Source organism: Nicotiana tabacum, chromosome 17 (assembly GCF_000715075.1).
Source record: "Nicotiana tabacum cultivar K326 chromosome 17, ASM71507v2, whole genome shotgun sequence".
In the NCBI taxonomy this organism is placed as follows: Eukaryota; Viridiplantae; Streptophyta; class Magnoliopsida; order Solanales; family Solanaceae; genus Nicotiana; species Nicotiana tabacum.
Genome location: NC_134096.1, coordinates 9,899,887 through 9,922,505, shown reverse-complemented (window position 1 = coordinate 9,922,505; position 22,619 = coordinate 9,899,887). Strand labels below are relative to the sequence as shown.

At 34.9% G+C, this 22,619-nt stretch overlaps 1 protein-coding gene and 1 long non-coding RNA gene across 2 annotated transcripts; both read left to right on the top strand.

The window, feature by feature from the left end:
- The first annotated feature begins 2,425 nt into the window (after positions 1–2,425).
- On the top strand, positions 2,426–5,090 carry LOC107771534 (small ribosomal subunit protein eS8-like). The gene is made up of 5 exons (XM_016590921.2): positions 2,426–2,553; positions 2,702–2,774; positions 3,935–4,265; positions 4,556–4,731; positions 4,836–5,090. The coding sequence occupies exons 1-5, from the start codon at positions 2,550–2,552 to the stop codon at positions 4,921–4,923; spliced, it is 672 nt and encodes a 223-aa protein (XP_016446407.2). The 5' UTR covers positions 2,426–2,549; the 3' UTR covers positions 4,924–5,090.
- Positions 5,091–9,838: 4,748 nt separating this feature from the next.
- Positions 9,839–20,954, top strand: LOC142171513 (uncharacterized). Its single transcript, XR_012701053.1, has 2 exons — positions 9,839–10,364; positions 20,654–20,954. It is a non-coding gene; the product is annotated as an uncharacterized LOC142171513 (long non-coding RNA).
- The last annotated feature ends 1,665 nt before the right edge of the window (positions 20,955–22,619 follow it).

Sequence of the window (22,619 nt, the reverse complement as noted above, 5' to 3'; positions counted from 1 at the left end):
TAAATTCGGAACCCTTTTTCAAATTCTGACTTTGATTCTAATCTTTAGGGTGGAGAGTAGATGATATTAAAAGGTTATAATTTTCAATTAATAAGCAGTAGCGTCCACTAAGAAATAGACAGGATGTCCGTGAAGAATTTTATATTATCTTATACGGACTATGCTTTTATTATGCTTCAATTAAATAACTGTAATAATGTTGAATTGATAATGATAGTGTAGAAGACGTCACTTTCCTAATAGGAATCTTCAATTAAAGAAATCGAATAATACTGTATCGATAATAATGGATTAGAATGCGCAATTTTTTATCACCACAGTTAGAGTAGAGTAATATATTTCGGATTTGAGCTCGTTGCAGTTGTCTAGTTCAGTTTACCTCTCCAATATGATTTGTCGGCTAGAGCGAGATTTACCCGAAACACACCCCCAAAGGATAGTAACTGAAAATTTCCTATTTTACAAAAAATAAAAAAATTAAGAACTATCACTAAACGATGAGGTATTTGACCCCAAAGTCCAACTTGAGACAACTAAAAATATCTTTGATTTCCTTTTTATCAAAACAATGGGGCCTATTGAGGAAGGTGACCAAGAAAATTGGGTCCAACCTTATCCTCAACACATTAAAAATGGCAAAAAAGTAGCCTTGATTCAGGTTCCAAATTGGAATATTCCCATAAGTACAAAAATATCTGCCAGTTAGTAAGATGGCTTTTAAAAGTTTCAAATGGCCAACCTCAAATCTATTTGCTTATTCTCAGTTTCTCTTGGTGTACGGATAATATGAAGATTTAAAAGATTGGCGAAATGTGAAGTATGACAAATACTAAGGTGGTTTTTTTGTTTGAAAATTTGTAATAATTAAGGTTTTGAATTTTTACAAACTCTATTTATTTGAGTTATTATTGCAAAAAAAAAAAGTGCCTTTTCTTTTTGAAGATTTTCAAATCTATAAAAACCTCCTAAAACACTATTTTTGTGTGTGTCAAAAAGATGATTGAATATCGTTTTCTATTGACAGGTAAAGTTGCATGTACTAGTGATGTAAATAATTTTATATTATCAATATAATTTAGTCAATTGTAATAACTTATTGCTCTAAATTTTAACTCATCATATTAGGCTTCACGTGAGGAATAATTGGTTAGGAATAACCTATGGGACCATTTTGCTAAAAGTTTTTAATTTTTGAGATTGTCTAACTATGAGACTGTGAGTCAATTGTAAATGAATACGTACTACTATCTTTCTAATTAGTGCCTTAGTGGTGTGAATTGTAAAGTGGGTAATGCCTACGATTATGTCAAACTTAGCCACACTTATTTTGGATTGATGACAATCACAAAATAATAGGAAATCAGAAAAGAAAATTTCACCTATACGTGCTACGTTATAAACTTATTTATTTCTTTTAAAGATGTTATCACGTAATTACATTAGCATATATAATTTATCATTCATATACAAAACAATATATTAGGTTCCAATCTTACCCATGTTCTCTCCCCTCTTTCTTTTTCTCACTCATTGTTTATTCAATCAAATGAATCTTTCAAAATTCACTAAATATAGTAATCACAACCCAAAGGACAAATTTAGGTCGAAAACTGGTAGATATAGAAAAGTCCCATTAGAAAATGCAACTTATAATGGGCTGGGCTGAGAAAAAGTGACCCATTATCAACTCATTTGGAGTTCACTAAAAATATCAAAATGATCCTAATGTTTAGCAATTCTTCAGAAGAACCATTTCCTCTAAGAGTAGTGTGCATATATAGTCCAACCCAATGATATATGTCGTCTATATCTAATAGAATAAATCATGTGTAAAATCCATACTTTGGAGAATTATTAATATGAATTCGCGTAAGAAAATTCTACGTTGAGGATAAAGCACTTTCTATCAAAAGCAGTTTTATTTTTAGAACTCAAAACTAAAACCTTTGATTTAGATTGAAAAAAAATAATTTGATATAGAATGAATGATTCTCCATTTATGGCATGACACCTAATATAACCAAGATCACAACAATAGCTATATATTCTCCTATCCTAGAAGGATGACGGAGTTGTTCAAGATTAAACGTCTAATTTTCACCGTAAGCTCAGACACAAATTATTTTATTTTCTAAAATGAAATCTACAAAATTTATAGCCAAAGAAAATAATTATATTACTTGGGGTATTATCACTTTTAGCCCGCGCTAGAAACTATTTATATTTGGTAGCCAAAAAAGTATATAAAACTTGTATAATTTTAGTATATAACATACATAATGTATATATATATATATATAAAATATATAAATTTTATTCGTTTTTTCGACTATTATTTTGCAATACAATTTCATTTTTCCATTTTACTTCCATCTGAAAAGCCCACGATAACTGTGATCTTAACCAAGCCCAAAATCCATTAAGGCCCAAATTGGGTGTCTGAAACCATTCATTGAAGCTAGGGTTTTTAGTCATCTTTCATCACTACAAGTGTAGTAGAGAGTAGACCAGCGTGTGAGGAGTGAAGTCGGCTTAAGCATTCAGCAAACATGGGTAATAATCTGAAAATTTGCCTTTTTTCTTCATTTTTCTTCTCTTTCTGGAGATTCATTTGCTGTTATCTGAGTTTAATTTCGTGGAAAACTAGTTGTAAAAAATGATGAATTTAATAATGTTATGTGTTTTTTTAATGGATGTAAAGGTATCTCAAGAGATTCTATGCACAAGAGACGTGCCACTGGTGGAAAGAAGAAAGCTTGGAGGAAGAAGCGAAAGTCAGTTTATTCGTCTTTTAATTTTTTTCCAATTTATTTTGTGCATTTTCCCTCAAGTCTTGTTTTATGTATATACGTATATAATGCATTAGATGTGTGTTGGTGCACGCACGCTCTACTGAGCTTGCATAGTTTAGGATTGAAATATTGTTGATCGGTTGATATGTGTGTGCGCCGACCCAATCTAGTCTGGAGTTGAAAAATAATTGATTGACAGGCACCTGCTGAGCTTACCTAGTTAGGGGTTGAGGCACAGTTGCTTGATTGATTGATTGATGTGTGTGCGTGCTCTTACCCCAACTAGTCTGGCGTTGAAATGTAGCTGACTGATTGCTCTGTGTGTGTGTGTGTGTTTCCATTAGCTTGTCTTTTGCTAATCAGATGTCGAGATTCACAATGTGAGTGTTGATTCATTAATTACCGTACTTCATTGGTTTTAGAAGAAATTTGTGATGTTGAACTTCTACAAAAAATGACTCTTTTGATTGCCTTTGAGAGAACAGAGCGAGCTTCTGAAACAATGGCGCTCTTGTTCCGTTGCGGGCATATATTGATTTCGAGTCCTTTCTTCATCTCTGCAATTAAATTCCATTGGTTGCTTTCGTAGAAAGGCCTCACATTTACTTCTTTTTTATTATTATCTCATTTTCAATTTTCCTTTTCAAAAAAGGAAATTTGATGCCAGCTCAGTACGTGTTCATTGCCTGCATTTCACTCTGAATTAATTTGGTTGTGGGGTTGTTCAATCTGTGTTCTTAAGGGGTTATTTATGACTGGTCATGTAGAGCTTCATAGAACTTGTCAAATTTTGGTATTGATTAAGTGCTCTCTCTTTGTAGAAATGGAATTATTATGTTTCTTCTTTGTAACTAAAGAATATCTCTGGGCAATTAGGCTATATGATGAAGATTTGACCCACTATGCTGTTCTATTATTATATCGTAATTGTAGTTACTATTGAATCAGAGTGGTAGTAGTAATTTATTGTGTATCCCTTTTTAAGTGTAAGACAAAGTGACTACTGTGGAAGTTAAAATGTGCCAAAAAGTAAATTCATATTAGAACACGATGTTGTGTAAAACCTATTATGTACACCATGATTTCAGGATATATACAGTGATCGTGTGTCAATTTGCTTATCCTCTTTTTATTCTCTAAAGGTATGAGCTTGGCCGCCAGCCAGCTAATACTAAGATCTCAGGCAACAAGACAGTCAGGCGAATTCGTGTGCGTGGTGGTAATGTGAAGTGGAGGGCACTGAGATTGGACACTGGAAACTATTCATGGGGTAGTGAGGCAACCACACGCAAGACTCGTATCCTTGATGTGGTTTACAATGCCTCGAACAATGAACTTGTCCGCACACAAACACTGGTCAAGAGTGCAATTGTTCAAGTTGATGCTGCACCATTTAAACAGTGGTATCTCCAGCATTATGGTGTTGACATTGGTAGGAAGAAGAAGGGGGCTGCTAAGAAAGAAACTGCCGAGGTACCCAAAATAGTCACACCTCTCTACTTAATTAAAGCAAGGATCTATGGATTGCTTACTATGGTGTCACATCCTAAATTTATATTTCCTACTGCCATATTTATCTTTCTTTTTTTATATGAAGTATAGCTAGTGACTCTGATCCATGATATGTAATTCTCTTGCCAGCATTTGGAATGTTTTTCGGCATTTTGAAAGATCTGTTTGGTCAAGTGGTGTGTGGGTATTGTATAGCATATCTCCTCTCGACTCACGTATATACTAATAATTTTCTTATGGCAACATTGAAGGAAGGAGAAGCTGCTGCACCTGCTGAGGAAGCCAAGAAGAGCAACCATGTAGCCCGGAAACTTGAGAAACGTCAGAAGGATCGTAAACTTGATCCTCATCTCGAAGAGCAATTTAGTGCTGGTAGGCTATATGCCTGTATCTCATCCCGCCCCGGTCAATGTGGCAGAGCAGACGGGTAAAATCTTAGGCTCAACAACCCTTCTCCCCCAACCCCAAAGCCCACGAGAATATTTTTGCGCTACGTTCCACTTGCTGATTTGCCTTGACTGAAATTGACAGGTACATTTTGGAAGGGAAAGAGTTGGAGTTCTATATGAAGAAACTTCAAAAGAAGAAAGGCAAGGCTGGATCTGGTGCTGCTGCTTAAGAGGAGCTTTCAGAATTTCCAGACTAGCTTAATTTTTTTTTTTTTGGGTTAATCGATCAGCTTTATTTCAGAGGTTGGCTTTTTTTCTCATACTCTTGTGCGACACTAAAAGTTGAGACATGGACTTTGCTGTTACCTCAATCTTTAGTTTGAAATTTTACTTCCAATTGACTAGAGGTACCTTGGTATCTTTTGTTTAGGGATTGTCACTTTAAAGAAACTGCAATTTAACAAATGGGTGGGCGAGGCTTGGGATGGCAATGGGGCAGTGCAAGTGCGTGGCGGGTTCTATTTTTCTTTAAAAAAATTACTACGGGGCGGTTCGTGGGTCAGGATTTAATTTTTTGAACTAAATCCAAAACGCTACTCTCTGCTCACAATTAAAACCTAAAAGTCTAAACTCAATTTACAAAGCCCCTAATTTCTCAGACGGTTTCTCCACAAAGTCGCGCACACTCAAAAATTTCTCCACTCGCTTGCTCTGTCTCTCACAATCTCATTCTTTGGTAAGTTTTCTCTATTCAAACTCTAATGACCCAGTTCGAATTCAATATTCATATTGTTGAATTTTGCTCTGGCTCTCCACCAAGATTAATTTTGTTATTTATTTTTTGGCTTGCCGACAAATAGTCTGTGAGTTATGTTTGAAACCATATACCATAATTTGTTGTTTCTTGTCCGAATAAATTTTGCTTTTCTTGATTTTACAACTAGCTGGTAGTTGAGATTTGTGTGTTTCCTTTTGGTTTGTGAAGAGGTTGCTGAAGCAAACAATGAAAGTTCACTTCTACAAGAATCCAGATTGATTTTTTTTGTTTGAGTTTCTTGTGTACATTGCATATATACTGCTGAAATTTCTTTCTTCTTTTGCAAAATCAAGTTGAATTATTTTACAAGATTTCCTACTTTAATTTGCTAGTGCAGCAGTTTTTAATTCTGACTAATGTCTTTTTCCTTGTTGAAAAATTTGAGTCTTGTTCATAGTTCCTTTTATGGTGAAATTTAAGTCATTTAAGCATCAGATTGTTCATTTTTCTAACTAATTGTTTATAGTTCCTTTTAGTACTAGTAATTTAAGTCTCTTATCTCTACTTAATGTTTCTTTTATTGATTTTTTATAGAAAAATATGGAGTCTCAAGATGAACAAAATCCAATGTGTTCATCTTCAAGTGCTTTTCCTATCGAGACTAAAGGTGTTAACCGGACGTGCTGGTCCGGGCTGGACACAAAAAAACAACCCGTTCGGTTATTGTTTCGGGCTGATTAGTGGGTTGGGGTTCCGGGCTGGAATTGTTCGGGTTTTGGTGGGGCCCGTCCGGGTTCGGGCTTAACGGGTCCGGACCGGGCTGGCTCAATTGTTTTTAGTATATTTTATTTTTCTTATTCAATGTTATTGATACATAAGTGTTTGCAAACTTTTAAAGCTTAGAATTAAACTTTAAAGTTTAAAGATTTAAATTTGAAATTTGAATTTTAAAATTTTAAAATTGAAATTTGAAAGTAAGTGGCTACAAAAAATTATTTAATAAGACCAATAGGCAATATGTAAGGATCAAACTCCAAAGGCTTTCGTTTTATATTTTCATTGAATAATAAATAATACTTCTAATTAATTTGCAAGTTCTATTTTAATTTTAATTTTATTTTTGAACTTGCAAACTAACACGTTTAATGAATGATGTGTATCTTTTAGTTGTTGTCTTGCTTGGCTAAATGCGGTCTCTTATGCGACTGTTGAAATCGGCACATTTCGCACGTCTCGAGCCATGGCCGAAAGAACAGGAAATTGATTTAAGTTGCTCCTCCACCAACCCAGCGGTAGAAATTCCTTTGTGCGGGGCTCCGATCACTTTTGCAAGTAGAATTGGAGTTCATCAATATTCCTGTTACTGGTTTGTTGATGCTCTCCTAGTGTAGACCAAATCAAAGCACCAGATGTAGATGTTGAAACTGAACTTGAAGGAATATTTGCATCTACAGCAACTGAAGCATCAACAATGTTAGCATAATAATTATATGAAATTTGTAAATGTTTATGTAGATCAGAAATACAAGTTTCAATATCAGGGGTTTCAGTTGGTCCAATATCCATATAAACATATAAAGCAGTGATTAATTGGCGACAAGTGACCATTTTGATAGTAGGGTTTAAAATAGCATCAATTAGGTAAATAGGGGGAATTGGGTAGAAATGTTTTTTTAACTTTATCTAGCATAGATTCAACAACAGAAGTATATCATTCTTTCTTCTTCAAATTATGGAGTAAACGAGAAATTTCAGCAATATGAATTATGAACTAAACCATTTGCAATAGTAGGATAATAAGCTCCAGAAAATTCAAATGCAGCCACATAAAATTTTTGTAATTTTTTTACAACATCTTCAATGACATCCCAAGTTTGTTAACAAACGGTTAGGATCGGTATAATAAGAATTAGCAACTTCAGTTATATGCATTTTATATTTATGACAACATCTTAAGAATAAATAAGTATAATTCCACCTAGTAACTATTTCTTTAGGTGTAGTATATTTATGAGTATATTTATGACAACATATTTATGAGTATATTTATCAGTTATAAGTGTAGTATATTTATGAGTAGCTATTTCTTCAGGTGTACATTAGTATATTTATGAGGCCCACCTGTATTACTACGACCTCCGCCCCTAGTATTTTGAGTTTGACTACCATTACCATGTGTAGCTGGTGGTGTTTCAAGATTATCAGGTGATTGAATATCATCTAAATTTTCATCTATACCATAATTTTCTTGAAGTCGCTCATAATCTACATTTAAATTTTTATGTGAACTTTCAGAAATATGTGTAAAGCTACTAGAAGAACCAGCACCACCTCTTGATTTTTTAGAAGTTTTACTCTTACTACTACCATCCCTACTAGTACACGCTTTTTTGGCTGTTCTAAATAAATGCATTATGTAAATTAAATTAATAATTCTAAATAATAAAATAAAAATATACACCAAAGAAGAGAGAGAGATGGAGCGAGTGTACCAGGATTTCGGATGCCGCACTAAATTTGATATCAAACTTCAGTTGATAGACCGATACTTGATATTTGATGATATTGAATATTGATACCACACTTCACTTGAATACTTGATAATTATAATTTTATAGTGACTAAAGTAAATATTTGATGAAACTTGAAATAATAAGTGATTGACAATTTAAGAGCAATAAGCAATATTATCAAGAGAGAATTAGAGTAGTAAGAGAGCAAATTGTGAGAAAAAATGAAGAAGAAGGGGGGCTATTTATAGTTTTTAAAAGGTTAAAATTGTAATTTATCAATTATTAGAGGAGACTATTTTCTTAAGGAGTAGGCCGAAATGGCCATTTTTACAAAATATGGCCATTGCCCAATGGTCATTTTTGAATTTGAGCGTTGGCAACGGTCTAGAAAAAAAAAATTAAAAAGTAACCGGGCTGTAGCCCGGTAAAATCCGATAACGGGTAACCAGGTTCCGGGGCACCAGTTAACAAAAAATGTTCGTATAAGCTCGCCCCCTCCCCCAACTCTCACCCAACCCGTCCCACCCCCTAGCGTACCGGGCTGTAAATGGGCTGGCCCGTCCCGATTAACATGTTTAATTGAGACTGAGAGTCAAAGGCTTATGCAGTCTGATGAAGTTAACATGGAAGTTATTGATGAAACAGGTAAAAGAAAACTTATTTCTAAAGCATGAAAACATTTCAAAGCGGTGAAACTTGATGGTGTTCGCTTTCGTGTTTGTAAGCAGTGTAATACTCGTATCAAATCAACAAGAAAATATGGGACATCATCTTTGTGGGATCATATTCGTAGATGTCGTAAGAAGCCAAGTAACTTAGAAGATGAGGGTGGTTCGGGGGGGGGGACAATGGTAGCAAACAACATTATTTTAATCAAGATATTTTACGTAGGGAACTTGCTCATGTCATTATTGTACATGAGTACCCTTTGTCCCTTGTCATGTTGGATTTAGAAAGTTTTTTGCTAGTCTCTAGCCATTTTTTAAAATGGTGTCTAGGAACACAATCAATAATGATATTTTAAAGAATTTTGACAATTTAAAATCAAAAATTTCTAAGTTGTTGGAAAAACTCACAAGTAAAATTGCAATAACAACTAATATGTGGATCTCAGAAAATACCAAAAAAGGGTTTATGGCTATTACGACACATTTTATTGATGATTCATGGAGGCTTCAGAGTCATCCTGAGATTTATTTTATGTTCCCGCTCCACATGATAAGGAAACTTATGTGGTGCGTTGCTCAATTGCTTGTTAAAGTGGAATCTTGCGAGAAAAATATCAATAATTACTGTTGATAATTTTAGCACAAACAATGCTATGATGAAAACCTCGTTAGATGAGAAAATTTGTAAAAGAGATTTGTTATTGATGGGTCAAGTGTTGCATGTGCGTTGTGCCGCACACATATGTGAGCACTTAGTTTTTACCCTAATGCAAATCACTCCTAAAATATTTCAAAATAGTTTAGAGTTGTTCATGCATATTTAGAGTTGTTTTAAAATCATAGAAAATCATAAAATTATTCAAATCTTAATTTTATAGCATTTTAGATTTTAAATTGTATTTTTAGGATTTAATTACATTGTTAAATGCATTATTTAAATATAAAAAAAAAAATCAAAAAATGCATTCTTAGGTTAGTTAATTAATTAGGCCATTAATCAATTAGTGAATAAAATATATTTAATAGTTTAGCCACACATATTAGATTTAATTAAAATTTGAGTCAAAAGTGACTAATTTTGCAATTATTTCAATCCCAATGTCTTGTCACATTCCACCCTAAACCAATTCCCACGCCCGACCCGCCTGGCCCAATTCCCTTTCCCCTCATTAAAGCCAAACTTTCTTCCCCCAAAACCTAGAGAATCGGCGCACTCCCCCCTTCCTTCATTCCCGTAGAAGAACCGAACAGAGCCCCCCACCCTCTCATTTTACCAAGAACCCTAGCTAGCCGCCGCCCCTCCCATATCTCATCCACTCCTCTCACTCATCTTCACTCCACTCCCACTCTCCTCTCTTCACACACGCGAAAAGGCACTCACTATAGGCTAGAAACAAAACTTTCAAAAGCTCAAAATTCTTAAAGTGATATTTGAAGTTCCGAGAAAAGGAAATTAGCTAAAAATACATAGAAAAGCTTCAACAAAGGATTGAGATCTGAAATCTCAAAAAACAAAAACAGTAATGAAAGGGAATTTCAAAATAATTCTATCTCCTACTGTTTACTCTGCATCTCCTGGGTTATCAATGCCTCAAGAGTTGTTGTGGGTTTTCTGAGCTTTTCCGATCTTAGTCGTCAGTTCGAGTTCTTGTCGCAGTTCGACTTGCCGTTTCTCAAATTTTAAAGCTTCGGTGGAACTTCTAATGTTATTGAAGAGAATTGTTCAATAAAAGGTTCGTTTCTTAGTCTTTTATTTTTATTTTTGGATATTGATTCATATAATGTTTCGCTGTATTTTTTTCCCGAATGTTCTTCTTTGTTATCTATTAATTTTGGTTGATGTTTGTCTTATGCGTATTGGTGTACTGATTTCATTTGGTTAATTATAAAGGTTATAATGGTTGCCGTTTCGTCTTTCTTTATGTGAGTTATTTTCTTTCATTGATTTGGTTTATGTGTGAGAATATCTCTACTTGCTGTTTTTTTTAGTTCAAAATGTATAATGTCTTGAGTCTTCCAATTTTGATTAGAATTTTCATTGCTCATTTGTGAAAGATTTAATGGCAGTAGGTTGTGTTTGAGTTTGTGCTATAACAAAGTGAGTTATGGGTTTTAGCTTAATTATTCATAGGTTGTTCGGGGAATATTTGAGAAAGCCATACGATTTGTTTGAGAATTAATTTGGGCATGTGAGGTTTTAATTTGATGTAATAGACCTAATGGTTTATTTTCGTTTGGTCCAATTTAATAAGGGTAAAAATGTTGTTAACTTATTAAGGACGTGTTGAACTCATATGCCTTTCCACAATAATATTTTATCATAAATCATGATCTCAAAACAATCTCAAAGTAGCTTAAGAATAATAGATGAACATCGTAGCTTGTTTTAGGCGCGTTTAATAATACTTCACCGTGACTATGGGTACGGTTTCCGTGGCATAGTCATAATACATAATTTCTCAATTCAAGTGTGCGTTTTATGTGACTCGACCATAACTTCAAATAATACTAATAATAAGCATGTTGTAAATTGCGGGTGCGTTTCACGTGACACGATTCACAATATGTACAAAAACGAGTGAGCGACATCGCGACTCGTTCGAATTAATTCCATAAATGCTTAAAATAGAGTAATTTAATTTCAATAAAAGCGGCAAAAGGAATAAAATGCACATAGGTATTAAACATGTAATAAATTAGATAATTAGGCCAAGTATTAATTGTTAAGCAACCGTGCTAAAATCACAGAACTCGGGAGTACCTCACACATTCTCCCGGGTTAACAAAATTCCTTACCCGGTCTTTTGTGTTCGCGGACCATAAATAAGAGTCAATTTTCTCGATTTGGGATTTAAAATAAATCGGTGATTTGGGACACCATAAATTATTCCAAGTGGCGACTCTGAATAAATAAATAATCCCATTTCGATTAATGTTACTTAAATTAGAAAAATTTTCTATCCCTCGTGAAAAGAGGTGTGACAGCTCTGGCGACTCTGCTGGGGACCAAACCCAAAATCTCTGGTTCAAGGTTCAGAATTCGAGCTTAGAATAACTGTGATACTTGGCTTTTATTTATTATCTGATTTTTACGTGTTTGAGCCTAATGTGCTAAATGCCGCTTTTTACCGCTTTGATATTGTTTGAACTGTATAGAAAACTATTACGAAACTCTTCTTCTGTCTGAGTCTTCTAAATCTTATGGGAAATGCTCACTGGCGTGACTTCTTTTCTATTAGTGTCATACCCTAATTTAGAACGAGGATCATATCAGTTACAAAGACGGATGACCTTTTGCTTCCCGGTACGTTGCCCCCGGCTCGAGTTGTCCGCTCGGGTAAGTTAGGTCTAGAACAATACATCCCAGGGTTCAAACCTAGAATGATATAACCTCATGCCCGATCCCTAGTAGGTACGCTTGTTTACGTGCATTTGACTTTGGGGATATGTGTACCCGAATTAAAAGACCATCCTAATGCATCTTACGTGCTATTTGCGCATTTGTTTGTTTTGGCTTGCATGTTGACTGGCTTCTGGAGTAGGAAAAAAAAAACAAGAGTGAGCGGTAGGTATTTGAAATTTTTTGAAACTCTGCCGAAATTTTGAAAAAAGAGAGAAAGAGAATAAGTGGGTTTTCAAAAAGTCATGTTTTCCTCTATTGCATCAAAACGGGACGAACTACGCATGTCTGATTCTCACCGGATGTGAGATACGTAGACAAATCTCATCGGTTCCGTCCCACATTTTTCGGAAAAAACGATCAAAATATATTTTCCTTTACTTCCTTCTTTAGAAAGTCTTTCTTTTAGACCCCAATTTTAAAATATCCAAAAATATTTTCCTTTAATTTCTTCTTTAGAAGTTTTTCGTTAGAAAATTCCAAAAAAATAAAATAAAATTAAAACCAAAAATATTTTCTTTCTTTTTAGAAATTTTTTATTTGAAAAAGAAAAATCAAATCAAAATCTAAAAATATTTTTTTCATTCTTTAGAAGTCGTTCTCCGAAAAATAAAAAATAAAAAACGAAATTCTAAGAATTGTTTTTTTCTTTCTTCAAGTCTTTCTTTTCAAATATTTTCAACAAAAATAAAAACAAACAAGTCAAATTCCAAAATATTTTCTTTCTTCTTTATAAGTCTTTCTTTCAAAAATTTTAAATATTCAAAATCCAAAAAAAGAGAGAGTTTAGTTTAGTTTACTTCAGTTCCGATCTTCCTGAACTATGCAAGATCTGATTCATGTTCTCTCATGATACGTAGGCAACCCACATCAGGTTCGATCGAATGGTTCAAAAAACAAAAAAAAAAAGAGAAAAGAAAGAAAGAAAAGAGAAAAAGGAAAAAAGAAAGAGTGTTTATTCTAACATGCTTGTTGTTTGAAAAATATCTAGTTAAAGGTAGTCGGTTTGTTGGTTTGCAATGGCGAGTCACAAAAACAATCCATGATCCCACAGAAATGAAAGCACCTTCTCAACCGAAGGAACAAGAACCACTATTTTTGATCCAACTAAGGTCACAAAAAGGCAAGTAGACAAGCTGGTGACAAGAATGGAGGCAAAGTTTGGTTGACTTTTACCAGATTTGAGCAATAGGACATGGCCTGCTCAGGATGATTTGATGATGGGAAGACATGTGAATTCTTCCAAGTCCTTTAGTAAATTAGTTGCTTTGAAATTTTCCATGTCGTCAGTCCTGAAATTCGACAGCCAATATTGGGAATGTTTTGATCAAAAAGTCAAAAATTGAGTGTTGAATCAGAACGAATAAAATGGTTGAATGCCGTAGTAGTGCTGATGTGCGAATATGTGGCTAAGATGTCGCTTAGTCACTGGAAAGTCACTCATCTTTTAGCCATGGTAGCTTATTTGTCTTCTTTTCTTCTTCTTTTTGTGTTATCGAACCCCGCTAGCCTTTATTCAATAAAAAGCAATCAGTCATTTTGTGTCTATTTTGTGCATAGTTCTTTTCACGCTAGTTCTAGTGACATGACATGCATTCGGAATTTTTGGCCAGATCTTAGAAAACTGATTTAGTTTTAAATTAGATAAGTGAGAAAGAGACACTTTTGAAGATGGATAAAGACATGAAACATTTCGAAAATAAGCATTAGCCAAGTTTACATGGAACAAAAGCATTCATGCTTATGAAAGTTAAGGATCTCTACCTTTTGAATCATTGAGAAGATCATGCTTAAGGATGATCGGACGATTTGAAATCTATTTAGCACTAAGAGATAGAAATTATTTTTCAAAAGGTGTATTCCAGACAACTTGAAATGGATCAGTTTAGTGGCAAAATGCATCTTCTACATCAAGACAAAATCCAAGAAAAAGTCACACAGATTGACAAGGGTCATTCACTGCGAGGAAAGTATTGAGCATACAACTTTACACTGAAAAAGACCCAGAAAGAAACTTGTCCATCAATGTCGTGATTTTGAACGGCTAACATTATTGGCATTCTCGAGGCTAAGATGCCCTTTTTCTGCTATCCAAGCACTTTATACCCTTCTCTACCCCTTTTGAGCCTGTGTTATTTTATTTGACCACCCTCTTTTGAAATCAAGTTTCGAGTTAAAAGTCAAAAAAAGAAAAGAAAAGTCCATGCCCCAAGAGTACAAACTGGGGCAACTCTTAGAAAGTTCATGTGGAAAAGTAAAAAAAAAAAAAAAAAAAAAAAAAACAACAACAACGAAAAAGAACAGTCAAAGGTCCATGCCCCCCCAAAAAATAAAAGTTAGGGTAACTTGTTTTGAAAAAAAAAGAAGAAAGAAAGAAAAAATGAGAAAAGAAAAAGAAAGAAAGATGAAAAAATATATAGTTAGGTCAAATGTTTGAACTATGTTTGACCTGATTCCTTTAAAAAAGGATACGTAGACAGCCTTAAACGGTTCGGTCTAACCAAATAAGAAAAAAAAAACAAAAATCCAAAAAATTCCCAATATCTGAAACTGGGGCAAAGATTTTATATCACTTTTGAAAGGGTCGATTTCAAGAGTTGTAAGTCTACAACCCTTCATTTCTCTTGGCCAACACCCAATTGTTACTGTCAACATGCCTTGAGGGTTCATGAAAATGGTTCCCCCAACAGACTCTTGTCAACCTACTGGGCGCAAGCAAAGATAACTGGTGATTCTCTCTGACATACAAATTGCTCAAAAAGCAGGAAGTCATTCAACGCAAGTAATGATAACTGGTGATTCTCTCTGACAGACAAATTGCTCAAAAGGCAGGAAGTTATTCAAGACACAGAAAAGGTTGCAAGCAAAGATAACTGGTGATTCTCTCTGACAGACAAATTGCTCAAAAAGCAGGAAGTCATTCAAGACACAGAAAAGGTCACCTAAGCAAATATCTCCAGTTGGGATAAGGCTGATTGAGCCACAAATACAAATGGTAATGGGTGTGAAACGATCAGGGTTGATGTAGAGCAAAAGTCTCTTGAAACCGACTCGAGTTGATTGAGCAAAAGCCAAGCTGCCCAGGACTCAATGCCATAAACTGACCACCACTTTTAAAACTGACAAAATTTTCTTTGTTTGAAACATGAACAAAGCAGTGCAATGAAAGTGGTTCAAAAAAAAAGAAGAAAAGAAAAAATGAAAAGAAGAGAAGAGCCAACAAAGGGAAGTTTCTCAGATCTTTGCCATTGCTCTTCATATTTTTCCTCCTAGGATAAAAAGTCCTAGTCTGATGGATTTTCCTCCCAATAAAAATCTTAGTCTGATGAATCTTTCTCCTAAGATCGAAAACCTAGTGTGATGAATTTTCTCCTAGGATAGAAATCTTAGTCTGGTGAATCTTTCTTCTAAGATAACCAAAAACAAAAAGAGACATAGTATGGTGAACTTTCTCCTAGGATCGAAGTTTTAGTCTGATGAATTTTCTCCTAAGATAAGAAGACATAGTCTGATGAATTTTCTCCTAGGATAGAAATCTTAATATGATGAATCTTTCTCCTAGGATAAAATTCTTAGTTTGATGAATCTTTCTCCTAGGATAAATGTCTTAGTCTGATGAATCTTTCTCCTAAGATAAAAAACCTAATCTGATGAATTTTCTCCTAGGATAGAAATCTTAGTCTGATGAATCTTTTTCCTAAGATAATAAATTAGAAAACCTAGTCTGATAAACTTTCTCCTAGGATCGAAGTCTTACTTTGATGAATCTTTCTCCTAAGATAAGAAAACCTAGTTTGATGAACTTGCTCCTAGGATATATGTATTAGTCTGATGAATCTTTCTCCTAAGATAAAACAACCTGGTATGATGAATTTTCTTCTAGGATACAAAGTCTTAGTCTGATGAATCTTTCTCCTAAGATAAAAAATCTAATCTGATGAATTTTCTCCTAGGATAGAAATCTTAGTCTAATGAATCTTTTTCCTAAGATAATAAATTAGAAAACCTAGTCTGATGAACTTTCTCCTAGGATCGAAGTCTTAGTCTGATGAATCTTTCTCCTAAGATAATAATTAAAAAAAAGACCTAGTCTGATGAATTTTCTCATAGGATAAAAATCTTAGTCTGATCAATCTTTCTACCAAGAAAAGGAAGTCTGGAATTTTTTATTAAAAAAAAAATCATTTGTTCATGATCTCAGAAAAAAGCGTTGGGCAATTTGTTTTAATTTTTTTTTCTTTAAAAAAAAAACATACTTGGGTTGTTTTACCATAGGGTACACAACTCCTTAGTCTCATTTTCCAACATAGGGTCTCCACTCCCTAGTTGATGTTATTTCAGACATAGAGTCTCCAATCTCTAGCTGATTTTATTTTAGACATAGGGTCTCCACTCCCTAGTTGATTTTATTTTAGACATAGGGTCTCCACTCCCTAGTTGATTTTATTTTAGACATTGGGTCTCCACTCCCAAGCTGCTTTTCCAACATAAAGTCTCCACTCCCAAGTAGCTTTTCCAACATAGGGTCTCCACTCCCTAGTTGATTTTATTTTGACATAAGGTTTCCACTCCTTAGTCCATGTTTTTCTAGGGTACACCAATCCTGACCTTTTATTGCTTTCAATAATGTAGTATAGAGTTTTATTACTAATAACTCATGAAATTTTCCTAGTGAAAACTGGGTTATACCTCGAGGCGCAGGGTTCGCGATGACCAAAGAGAAGTCTCAATCCAAAATAAAGAAAAGAAAAGGAAAAGAAGTGAATCCAAAGTGCAGAAGCGAAGAAAAGATGTGGACTGCTCAAGACATGACTGAAGTCACATGCTTTGCATGTCCCGTCTTGATCTGAAAAATCCATAGAAGAATGAACTAGCACTTGCAGCTAGCGAGCATCAAGATTCAGATCAGAGTCTGCATGAAGAGAAGGCTCAAGTCTCAAGATCAAGTTTCAGAAGACTTATAGATAGGAATCTTATAACTCGTAGTTGATAAACTTAGTTAGTTTCTTTTTCATTTTGACTTTGGTGTAAACAACAGTGAAATCACAGCTTCCCGGTAGTCCCAGCTACCAAAACTTCCAGAACTACACTGACCTGATTCCTTTATAGACAAGGATATGTAGAAAAACTCTGAAGCAAGGTTCGGTCAAACGTTTTCAAAACGCTTCCGAATGGAGTGTCAAACGGGAGAAAATTGCTCGTAATTGCTCACTTTATCTTTGCATGAAAACTCTTCGTGTTTCCGAGTAAAGAGGGACATTTGTGAGCACCTAATTTTTGCCCTAATGCAAATCACTCCTAAGAATTTTCCAAAATAGTTTAGAGTAGTTCATGCATATTTAGAGTTCATAAAAATATTCAAATCTTAATTTTATAGCATTTTAAATTTTAAAATATATTTTTTGGGATTTAATTACATTGTTATATGCATTATTTAAATATAAAAAACCCAAAAAGTGCATTCTTAGGTTAGTTAATTAATTAGGTCATTAATCAATTAGTGAGTAAAATATATTTAATAATTTAGCCACATAAATTGAATTTAATTAAAATTTGAGTCCAAAGTGGCTAATTTTGCAATTATTTCAATCCCAATGTCTTGTCACATTCCACCCTAAACCAGTTCTCACGCTCGACCAGCCTGTCCCAATTCCCTTTCCCCTCATTAAAGCCAAACTTTCTTCCCCCAAAACCTAGAGAATCGGCGCACTCCCCCCTTCCTTCATTTTACCAAGAACCCTAGCTAGCCTGCGCCCCTCCCATATGTAATGACACGGCTGATCGTTTTGAGTACTACAACCCCGTTTCCCCATTTACTTCTCAAATTGGGCTTTACAGTTATTGTGTGACTTGTCGGGGCAATTGGTTCGGGTCCGATGAGGTTTTGGAATGAATTGGAATACTTAGTTACAAGGTTTAAAGCTTAATTTAAAATAGTGACCGCATGTCGACTTATGTGTAAACGACCTTAGAATTTAATTTTAATGATTTCAATAGCTCCGTATGGTGATTCTGGACTTAGGAGCGTGTGTCCGGAAAATTATTTGGAGGTCCGTAGTGGAATTAGGCTTGAAATGCCGAAAGTTGAATTTTTGAGAAGTTTGATCGGGGGGTTGACTTTTTGATATCGGTATCAAGGTCGGAATCCGATTCTTGAAATTGGAATAGCTTCGTTATGTCATTTATGACTTGTGTGCAAAATTTGAAGTCATTCCGGATTGATTTGATGTATTTCGGCACAAGATATAAAATTTGAAAGTTCAAAGTTCATTAGGCTTGAATTGATTCGTGGTTTTAGCGTTGTTTGATGTGATTCGAGGCTTCGACTAAGTTCGTATGATGTTTTAGGACTTGTTGGTATATTTGGTTGAGGTCCCGAGGAGCTCGGGTGAGTTTCGGGGTGGTTTCAGACCATTTCTAGGACATTCTTAGTTGTTGGTTTTATGCCACAGAGGTATGCATCGCGATCACGGATAAATGGTCGCGATCATGAAGAGCAATTTTGCTGTTTGGGCACTGTGAATCTAGATCGCGGAAGCCTTTTTGCGATCACGTAGAGAAAAGTCCTGCTGTACTGACCCGACTTTGGAAGCTTATATCTCGTAGTCTATAAGGAATTTGGAGATGATCCAAAATTGAAAGTTGTAGCCCTTGATGTCTAGTTTTCAAAAATGCAAACCATTTTCATTTGGAGTTGTGTACAAAAAGTTATGGTAGATACACTATAGACTGTCCAGGACGAGTTTGGAAATCTCCGTTGCACATGGCTAACTTTGGAAGCTTATATCTAGAAATCTGTAAGGAATTGGAGATGAGAAATAAATGAAAGTTATAGCCCTTCGTGTCTAATTTTCAGAAAGTTAAACCATTTGTAATTTGGAGTTTTGTACAAAAAGTTATGACCAATATATTAGAGGCTATCTGGAAATGCTGGGAAATTGTTCTTCGCAATCGCGAAAGGCAAAGTTTGGGCTGAAAATTTTGTGCTTCGCGATCGCGAAGAGTAAATGCCTGGACAGAAGATATATTTTGAGGTTTCGGCCATTTTAACATATTTGGAGCTGTGGAGCTCGGATTGAAGCGATTTTTGAGGCGATTTTTAGGCGATTTTCACCATATGGATTGAGGTAAGTGATTCTAACTCGATTTTGGTTAAATTATACAAATATATTATTGTTTTTATTAACAAATTAGTGTTTTTGGTTGAAAATAATAAAAACTTTCATAGACTTTAGTTGAGGATTTGAAGGCCGAGTTGTGGTCAGATTTGAGTAATTTTGGTATGGTTGGACTCGTGGTTGAATGTGGGTTCGAATTTTGTGAGTTTTATCGGATTTCGAGATGTGGCCCCCATGGGTGATTTTTGGGGCGTAATTTCAGATTTTTGGATAATATTAGTATTTTGATGTGGAATTAATTCCTATAATTTTTGTGAGCTGAATCAAATTAATTGTGACTAGATTATAGCCGTTTGGAAGTTATAAGCGCAGAATGGAATTTCTTGAGCATTGCTTAGCTTGCTCGACATTTGATTTGGCTTGTTCGATGTAAGTAACTCTTCTAATCTTGGAGTTGAGGGTATGAACCCTGAATATATGTATTTTGTGAATTGTTGGGAAGTGGCACACATGCTAGGTGACGGGCGTGTGAGCGTGCACTATAGAAATTGTGACATAATGTTTATGTGAAATTTTATAGTTAAATAACCTTGGTATTTTTCATGCGGTTTTATGTGTTAAAGAAATTGAGCTGAAAAGCATATTTAAAATCATGTTGAGGTTATGTGCTAGTATCATTGGGACCCACAGAGGTCATATTGCTGTGAAATATTGTGTTAAATTGAAAATTCATACTCAGTCATATTCATTTCATTGCATATCATAACTCAGTTTTATGACTCTATTTTGATGCATATAAATGTTTTGGGCCGAATGCCCTGATTTACTGAAATGCCCTAGTGGCTTGAGAGGTTTGACTGAGTGAGGCTGAGGGCCTGATTTGTGAGGATATTCATGGGATCGGGATGCACGCCACATCATGTTGATATCGGCCGAGGGCCTGATTGTGAGGATGAGTGTGGATCGGGGCTGCCCGCCTGCAATATACTTTATTATTATAGCACATGAGTTGTCCGTACAACACGTGAGTTGTCCGTACAGATTATAGCGCTTGGGTTGAAGGAGCCCCTCCGGAGTCTGTACACACCCCCAATGAGCGCATGTACCTACTGAGTGCGAGTGCCGAGGGACTGTTTATGATTTTTATCATTGAGTTGCATCGCATTGGCATGTACACATGACATACATGCATAAAGATGTATTTTTTTCCTCATGTTGTACTGCATCACATCATTCATGATTTTTACACATTTTTCACGGATGTGCATAGTGATGCATTTGTTTTTACACGGGTTATCCAGAAGGAAAATGAAGCATCTTATTTATTTTTGACAAGATTTTGGGAGGAATTTAATATTTTTAAACTATTCACATTTTTGGTAACTCCGGCAAAAGATTTGAGTTTTCACTGATGGATTTGAAAGGAAAAACTACTATTTTGAAATCATGATTTGGCTGAGCATTTTATCTCTTAGTTATTTATGGTATTATTTGCTTATTGTAGTTATGGACTGTTGTGGACTATTGGTTTTGGACCCGACCTTGGTGGAAGCTCGTCACTACTTTCAACCTACGACTTGGTTTGTTACTTACTCAATACATGGGGTCGGTTGTACTGATACTACACTTCTGCGCATTGCGTGCAGATGTTGGCTGTTGTTGCTGTGCTCGATGGTTGTCGGACTTGAAGATGTACCTGCGTTCCTGTTGTAGTTGTCTTTTGTTCAGGGTAGCCTTAGATTTATAAAAGCTCTGTTTATGTATTATTCAAATAGAATATGTATTTATTTCATTTTCGCTTTGTATACTATATTCTTAGAAGCTCATAATTTGTATTACCAGTTCTTGGGGGATGTATGAGATTGAGATGTTTATTCACTTAAATTACTTTAATAATTGTTATTGGAATTGAATAATTGAAAGTTGGCTTACCTAGCAGGTTGAGTTAGGTGTCATCATAACTAGTTGGATTTTGGGTCAGTGACAATCTCATCCACTCCTCTCACTCATCTTCACTCCACTCCCACACTCTCCTCTCTTCACACACGCGAAAAGGCACTCACTATAGGCTAGAAACAAAACTTTCAAAAGCTCAAAATTCTTAAAGTGATATTTGAAGTTCTGAGAAAAACAAATTAGCTAAAAATACATAGAAATGCTTCAGCAAAGGATTGAGATCTGAAATCTCAAAAAATAAAAACAGTAATGAAAGGGAATTTCAAAATAATTCTATCTCCTACTGTTTACTCTGCATCTCCTGGGTTATCAACGCCTCGAGAGTGTTGTGGGTTTTTTGAGCTTTTCCGATCTTAGTCGTCGGTTCGAGTTCTTGTCGCAGTTCGACATGCCATTTCTGAAATTGTAAAGCTCCGGTGGAACTTCTAATGTTATTGAAGAGAATTGTTCAATAAAAGGTTCGTTTCTTAGTTTTTTCTTTTTCTTTTTGGATAATGATTCATATAATATTTTCTCGTGGGTTAAAAACTTCTAGTGTGTGTTTCACGCGACTCGACCATAACTTCAAATAATAATAATAATAATAAATATGTTGTAAATTACGGGTGCATTTCACGTGACGCGAGTCGCAATATGTACAAAAACAACGAGTGTGCGATATCGCGACTCGTTCAAATTAATTCCATAAATGCTTAAAATAGAGTAATTTATTTTCAATAAAAGCGGCAAAAGGAATAAAATGCACATATGTATTAAACATGTAATAAATCAGATAATTAGGCCAATTATTAATAGTTGAGCGACCGTGCTAAAATCACGAAACTCGGGAGTGCCTTACACCTTTTTCTAGGTTAACAGAATTCTTTACCCGGTCTTCTGTATTTTCGGACCATAAATAAGAGTCAATTTCCTCGATTTGGGATTTAAAATAAATTAGTGACTTGGGACACCATAAATTATTCCAAGTGGTGACTCTGAACAAATAAATAATCCCATTTCGATTAATGTCACTTAAATTAGAAAAATTCCCTATCCCTCGGAAAAAAGGATGTGTGACAACATCTTAAATTTAATTGTGCAAGAAGGGGTAAAGGTGATAGAAGATGGTATCAGTAACGTATGTAACAATGTCTTATATTGGATAGGGCCTTCAGGCAGAATTGAAAAGTTTGAAGAAGATGCACGGTTGCTACATATTTCTTGCACAAAAAGGTTGGAGTGTGATTGCCCTACTCGTTGGAACTCAACATATTTAATGTTGAGAAAAGCCTTAGATTACATAGAGGTGTTTTCGAAGTTGAGTATGAATGATACCAATTATCGTTGTTTTCCAACCAAAGGGCAATGAAGTTCAGCAAAAGAAGTTTGTGAAAAGTTGAATCTCTTTTACCATATCACCGAATAATTTTCGGGGAGTCAATATCCAACTTCAATTCAATACTTTTAAAAAGTATGTGACATTAAGTTAGAATTGGAAGCTTGGGTGAAAAGTTTAAATCCTTTGATTAGCTCTA

What these genes read in the sequence shown, in the direction of transcription:
- LOC107771534 (XM_016590921.2), top strand. An exon ending in GCTTGGAGGAAGAAGCGAAA is followed by an intron (nt 2,775 to 3,934) that starts GTCAGTTTATTC and finishes TATTCTCTAAAG; the next exon opens with GTATGAGCTTGGCCGCCAGC. An exon ending in CAATGTGGCAGAGCAGACGG is followed by an intron (nt 4,732 to 4,835) that starts GTAAAATCTTAG and finishes TGAAATTGACAG; the next exon opens with GTACATTTTGGAAGGGAAAG.